The 7,103-nt window shown below is 51.0% G+C and overlaps 1 protein-coding gene across 5 annotated transcripts in view; it reads left to right on the top strand.

Moving 5' to 3' along the window:
* ABHD12 (abhydrolase domain containing 12, lysophospholipase) overlaps positions 1 to 6,705 on the top strand; it is a 70,033-nt gene extending 63,328 nt beyond the window's left edge. For all 5 annotated transcript variants that reach the window (XM_081033325.1, XM_081033323.1, XM_081033326.1 and 2 more), the window contains 6 exons: positions 365 to 402; positions 924 to 1,003; positions 2,016 to 2,098; positions 3,906 to 3,984; positions 5,016 to 5,143; positions 6,085 to 6,705. In XM_081033325.1, coding sequence (XP_080889451.1) covers positions 365 to 402; positions 924 to 1,003; positions 2,016 to 2,098; positions 3,906 to 3,984; positions 5,016 to 5,143; positions 6,085 to 6,124 — 448 coding nt within the window. In that variant the 3' untranslated portion in view covers positions 6,125 to 6,705. The remainder of the gene's footprint in view (positions 1 to 364; positions 403 to 923; positions 1,004 to 2,015; positions 2,099 to 3,905; positions 3,985 to 5,015; positions 5,144 to 6,084) is intronic.
* The last annotated feature ends 398 nt before the right edge of the window (positions 6,706 to 7,103 follow it).

Below are 7,103 nucleotides of genomic sequence, written 5' to 3' on the forward strand. Positions count from 1 at the left end.
CTCAATTGATAGGGCAATGCTGGTCCCCGTTGTCCCTCTGTCTGTCACAGCAGCACCCACTCCAACTGAGGGGCGGTGCTGTGTAACCTGAAGGAGGCTGTTCCTGGTGAGGTTGCAGAACATGCCTTAGGTACTTGAAGGGTGACTATCATTGTCACCCTTATTAAAGGAGCTGGCTGATGGTTGGAGCAGCCGGGCCCACCCATGGTCCTGGAGCATCTTTGCCCCCCTACCACCCTCTCCACAACCCTACCAATTGCTTCACAGATCCTATGGCTTTTCTGGTTACTTTCTAGTATTAGAACAGTCTCATCTAAAACTGTTTTTGTCAAAATTCAACTGAACTGTTTTTTTCTCTTTTCAGAGTGGCAACAAATCTGGTACGGCGCCTGTGTGAGCGAGGTAGGGGCTTGTGTGGATGTGAGCTCTGGTGGCATTCCCTCAGGGCAAGCAGAGTGTTTGGACACTGGCTGCATTCCAGGCCCTGCTGTGAATTCTTGTGAAGTGGGTGCTGGGTGGGCAAGTAGCACATTGACTGGGTTCCGTGTCCTCACAGAGCCCCTTGAGTTGGGCACTGAGGCCAGGACCTGGGCAGACAGACCCTCAGTTGACCTAAGCATGTATTCCCCATGGATTCTGGAGCAGCTGGTACAGCCTCACCAAGGACGGGGCTCCAAATAAGCAGCTTCAGCAAAGGTGGTTCTCAGGAGCGACCCGAGGCCACCTGACAGTCCCGTGTGGGCTCTTCCCATGTGCCGGTCATGTGGGAAGGCCCGACAGGGTGCCAGCCAGACTGGCACCCTGGATTTTACTATCTTGTCTGGGGGGCTGCCCCTCCCGTGAACCCACCATGGGACCATGGAGTGTGTTTTGTCTGGGCTTCTTGCCCATCTCACAGTTCCCTGTTTGTTTTACTTATCTAGAGACACCTCCAGATGCCCTTATATTGGAATCTCCATTCACTAATATCCGAGAAGAAGCTAGGAGCCATCCGTTCTCAGTGGCAAGTACAGATCTTATTAAAATTTGACTTATTTTCATTATTAAAATAATTACTATAAAAATAACTACAATAAATAAGTATAAAATAAAACAATAATCACAAAAATCTCTTAACTATTCCAATGAATACGTGTTTTATTAAAAATGGATCCTGTTCTGGGCACTGGCCTGACTCCAGAGCTCCCCAGGAAGTTTGCCACCATGTAGGGGTTCACAGCTGGCTTGTCTAGGGTGGTAGGACCCACAAGAGGCCTTGCCCCTGTGGCACGGTTTGTCCACTGGGCATCACTGCCCTGTAGGAGTCAGCCCAGGCTGGGATCTGCTGTCCCGAGCTCCTTCGCCAGGATTGAGCTAGTGGGTGCCCCCACTCTCAGTCCCCACAGACAGTGCTCGGCAGCCAGGCTCTTACGGTTGTATCTAGGGGTGACACCCTGGGTAAACCCAGGTGGGGGCCCCAGGGTGAGTCAAGCCCTCACTGACTGTATCAGAGCCTATTTATAAGCCTGGCCCAGAGGGGCTCCCTCTGTGTCTGGTTACTTTCTCCTGCTTCCTGGGTGGCCATGTTTTCTGGGGGAGCTGTGTCAGCCCACTGCCTGACTTCACGCTGCTCTGTTGCAAACCAAAAGAAGTTCTGTTCTTTAGTCTTAACTTCCTTGGTGTCGCTTTTCTTCCAAGTCCATGGATCCTCATTTTCCCTGGGGGGTGGAGGCCCTGATGTTTGTGGGAAGTCTAGTCTCCAAGCTCATCCTGGTTGCTGCTCTAAGGGTGGGAGCCCCATTTACAGGCAGCCCTTGCTGCAACCAGTCCAGGGGCCTCTTGAGCAGAGAATCTGTGGTCGGAGCACAGGGGTGCTGGGGTGCCCCAGCACAGTTCTGGTGGGGCTGCAATTCAGCTTGCTCAAAAGCAAGTGTCTCCTGGGCACTCATCACCTTCCGTTTGAACCCTTGACCTTGGTTCTCTGCATTGAGTATTTTAATTGATGCTTCTGCACCTTGTTTCCATGTCACCTTCAGATATATCGATACTTCCCTGGGTTTGACTGGTTCTTCCTCGATCCCATTACAAGCAGTGGAATTAAATTTGCAAATGATGAAAAGTGAGTACTGCGGCAGAGTACCTAATTTTTCAATTTAGAAAAACACTGAGAATGCTCAGTATAAGCCTGTTCGGTCATATTTACCAAATAGGATGGAATTCTGAAGACTACAGGGTTCTTCTCTAACCAACAGATCTTAATAGAGGGAAAGTAGGTATAGCACTGCAGGGAAGAGAAAAAGGAGTGTGGAAAGACTATAGAATTAAAGGTGTATGAAAACAAACTATTTTGTCCATATAGGTTTTGTTGGAAAATAGTTTGGCAAAACCAGAACTCCTAAATAGGTATTAAAGCTGTAATAGTAACTGTTATTCAAACATTGACTTTTCCTCAGCCATTTGATTGATGTTTGGTTATGAAAAGATGTTACAAAGTTTATTATTTAAAATATTTCTATTAGGAAAACCAAAAGTGAATATTCTAGTTAAGGACTCTTTCTTTGAACAACGTTCCTATTCTGCTAACATTATCTCTGTGATACCTTTGTTTCCTGGGTTTTCTTCAAAAAAAGAAAAGGAAAGGAAAAAATTTTTATCTAAATATTCAGCTAACATTTAAAAATCTACACTTAGAAACAGAATGTTAAAAAAATGGAGTATTTTTCCCCCTTAGGTAAGGCTTTTTAGTTCTAAAAATGAAAATAGAACAAACTGAAATTTGAGCAAATTATAAGCAAATGACCTACTTGTTTGTAAATATTATTGTCTTGGAATTTAAAGAGTTATCTGAATAAACTGGATTCCTTCTAAACAACAGTGTGTGCTGCCTGCCCCCCCCCGCCCCCCGCCTCAAGTCACCTTTGGCCTTGCCCCCCAGCTGAGTGGTGGGAGCAGTGGGGACCAGCAGCACATCGTCCCCACATGAACCAGCCCTCACCCATTGGAAGTCAGCAGCTCCCTCTTGGTGGGCAGGTCTGTTGCCAAATACTTGCCAAGGTGACAGCATGTGAGCCAGGCCTCTTCCAAAGCAGGTAAAGGTAAGACAAACTGCCTGCAATACAAAAGCTGAAAAATAGGCAGTTCAAAGTGTGACTTACACACCAGAAACACGTCAACCTGGAAGCAGAATGAGGGGAGAGCGTTTGTTATGCTTGTGCATCACTAGCAGAAACAGACTGCCAGATGGGCTGGGCATCTCTGGGCTAACAAGCTCCCTGGCCCGGGGTGTGCCAGGTGCCAGGCTTGACCAACACTGCCCTCACGGAGCCCCCAGATCAGTATGGCATCGCCAAGAGCAGGGGGGTGCCAAGTCCACCAGCTCACCGTGAGCCCTCAGTAAGGCAGTCAGGAGGCACTCAGCCTGTTCTTCTGTTATTTGGTTTGCTGAAAGGTTTGGATTGAATGAACCTGTGGAAAATATTAATTTACTTGTAAATGTTCAGGAGTGACCTTAAATATTATTTATACCAAAGAGAAATTATAGGGTATAGACTTTTTTTACCAACAGATTCCTAGTAACATGTATTTGCAGTAAGTTTCTTGGCCCGCCGAAATTATTCATTTTGTAACTGTTTTGTAACTTTTAAAGAATATGTCTACTGGCAAAAATAATCATTTTCAATTTTCAGAAACTATGCAGGGGCCAGGTTTGGTGAATGACTCGATCTCTAGATTTGATTGACACCTATCACCTAGAATAGATATTGACAGAAACATCTGAGAAATTGACTTTTAGTTATGTAGTAAAAAGCCCAGCAAATGGTAAAACACTCCCTGAACCCAGCTCCCTGCCAAGGGCAGGCCCAGGGTACTAGGAAACTCCAGCCATCTCTCTGGGGTCTTGGTCTAGTCCTTTCTTTTCCCCACAGCATGAAGCACATCTCCTGCTCCCTGCTCATCCTGCATGCCGAGGATGACCCCGTCGTGCCCTTCCAGCTTGGCAGAAAGGTAGGTGTCGGTGTAGCCCCTGGTGTGGGCAGGTTGTCTGTCAGGCCCCTGGTCGGGCTGGGCTAGGCATACGCAGAGGTGGAGGAGAGGCCGCTGCTGCCAGTGTCAGGGTGGGGGCCAGATATCTACTGTATCCACAAGAAGAAACATGAAAATAAGCAAATGTCTCCCGAGTCCCCATGCAGGGATCCTGGTCTGACAGATACTTGACTACAGCAAACTTAGCTGGGAGGGCTCTCCAGTTACTGGCTGGTGGGTGGGACCCTCGATGATGAGGAGCCCCCGGCCCCAACATAGAAGTCCCAGTCAGTAACATTGACACAGAACCTCTCGTTTGTTCTTCTCCCTTTGGGATTGGGCCAATGTCAGAGGAGTGTCGTGTTGCTGTGGCGCCTCCGCATTTGCTTTTGCTACCAGGAAGCAGAATTAGATTTGTAGGCTAGTGTGGGATAAGAGGCAGCACTGCCTGGCTGTGGTGATGGCAAGGAGCAGGGTCAGCCTAAAGGTACTTGGGCTACTTCCACCTTGGAATTGTCCCAAAGTACAGGTGGGTCCAGCAGGGCGAGGTCCCTTCCCATCAGCAGGTCTGAGCACACAGCCTGGCCCTGGGGACAGGAGGAGGGAGGGGCTGAGGCAGGACAGATCCTGAGCCCGCTTGTTGACTGACCTTGACCAGGACAGAGTAAAGTCTGAGGCACATGAGCCATCCCGGCCCCCAGGGCTGCGCCATCACGGCTGTTCCAGGCTCTCAGGCCAGCACACCATCCCATAGCAGTGCTGGCTCACCCACCTTGCCAGGGGTGAGGACACAGAGGGTCTTGGACGGCAGGGAGGAGTTGCGCCTGGGACTGCTTTCTGCAGCATCCCCGCCCCAGCCACGGCAAAGTGCAGGGCAGCAGTGCTGTTTGAGGCGGCGTGCGCTGCTCCGCACAGGCAGCAGTCACTGGCTGGCCTCTGTCGAAGGGGAGGCCCTCACGCAGGTCACCCCAGGGCTACCATCTCTGGATGCTGACCCATCTCTCCCTCCCCAGCTCTACAACATCGCCGCACCATCTCGAAGCTTCCAAGATTTCAAAGTTCAGTTTATCCCCTTTCACTCAGACCTCGGCTACAGGCACAAGTACATCTACAAGAGCCCCGAGCTTCCTCGGATACTGAGGTGAGACATTCTCTTCTCACCAGGACCATCGTCCTGGGTGCTGAAGGTTCAGGCCAGACATACAGCAGGCTCAGCCACTGAAGTCGCCTCAGTGGGGTCAAGAGTCACCATGATTCAAGAGCTTTTCATTTCCATCCAGAGGGGCTGAGAGTGTTTATTTCCCCACCGTCCTGGATCATTCCCATGATCTCCCTGTGGTACAGGTTGTACAGGCCCACACAAATACCCCCTGCGGGGGCTTGCCCAGTGCATAGCCGGCCATGTGCCGAAGCCCCCACCCTATACGCTCCCCAACTGCTATAGGTGAGGCCTCGGTCCCTTCCCACACCCGTCGGGTTCTGCCCTGCGCACACGGCCCAAAGGCACTCTGGCTTGGGCCAGCTCTTCAGAAGCCTGTTTGTCTCCAGCTGCTTCTAGTGGTTGCTGTGCTCCTGGCTGTGAGTTCCACTTCCTGAGTCTGCTGAGCCTGGGGTGCTCGAATCGGCCCTCGGCAAGTTTCATCCTGTGTGTAATTCTAGTTCACACTCAGCTCTCCCCTGGCTGCCTTGAAAGTTTTGGAGGCAAAGCTACGTTTGTTTAGCAGTTTGCCATTCCTTGCCACATGGAGCTGGGTGGCTGAGAGGAACAGTGAGCTGAAAGAGTATGGGTATGCTCTGGGGTTACAGTTTTTCCCCATCATAAATGGAGTATGCTACAGAAAATTTAGGCCAGAGTATAGGTCTAAAGTTTAGAATAAAGAAGAGTAGCCTGGTCTTTCTTTCTGCGTGTCAGGACTTGACTGTGTGCTACTGGTGCCCTCCTTGTTTAACTCACTGATGGTTTTCTGAGTGGGACTGAGGTCCTCCAGGCTCCTGTCCTCCTTCGATGGCTGTGTGAGGAGTACGCCAGACAGGATGTCTGGTTTGGGCTCGGATCTGGCTAATGCTTGTCCTCTGTTGTAGGGACTTCCTGGGGAAGTCGGGACCTGAGCACCAGCACTGAGCCCACTGCCTGAAGGAGCATGCAGATCCCCGCCCTCCTCCCCGTTCCTCTGGAGCCTGGGCGCCAGGATCTGAGATGCCCCTGGAGAGGGGACTCGGATACTAGCTAGTGCAGGCGGAGGCGGCCCCGCCAGACTGGTGGCCAGCAGCAAAGATCTTTGTGGAAAATGCAAGTGGCCCTCTCTCCCTCCTGCTGCCACTCAACCTGAGCTCTTGTTGGAAAGACAGCGACATTGCAAGCCACCTACTGGCAGGTCAATCCCACACTTACTGAGCTGGGCATGGAGAACGAAGAGGAGTGAAGTTTCGGACCACACAGCTTTCCAACACCACCCACGGGAATGTGGGGAGAGTTGGGTTCTTCTGTCCCTTCCCAGCACATAAATAGCCTCTACTGGTTCCATCATGCCCTCCTGCGCTGTGCACCCCACTTGCCTTCCTTGGCATCCCTGCCTCCCTGGACAGGCCCTGCTGCTTACAGTGGTAGAGGGGCCGGAGATCTGCACTTCCTCCACTTTCCACCCGTTTGCCTAATCTGGTCTTCGACTGAACATTTATTTAATAAAATCCTGGTGGTCTGTCGCTTTCTCAGTGCTGCCTCTGGCCCCACCCAAGCCCCGCCCACAGGCAGGCACTCAGCCTGGCCACGTGTGTGGAGGGGTGACTGTAAGGCTGAGGAAGAGGGCCTTTCTTTCCTCCCTTCTTCCAGCGAGGGTCCTTTTCCAGATGTGGCAGGTGGCATTTTCTTAAAATACTGGCCTATCTAGGTGACCCTTTCAACCTCACGCTAAGCAAGCTCCTTGGATGTGGTCGTATCAGTAGACAGGCACTGGGGTTTCACCACAAACCCTGACTACTGAAGGACAGGCCACCTGAGTGCTGGGACTCAAGTTCTGGCCCATGAGCATTGCCTCATTCACTCACTGGTGGTGGCTCGTGTTGTTTGGCTTTTTGTCAAACCAGCCTCCCCTGCAGTTCTG

Source organism: Rhinolophus hipposideros (assembly GCF_964194185.1).
Source record: "Rhinolophus hipposideros genome assembly, chromosome: 22".
Taxonomy (NCBI): Eukaryota; Metazoa; Chordata; class Mammalia; order Chiroptera; family Rhinolophidae; genus Rhinolophus; species Rhinolophus hipposideros.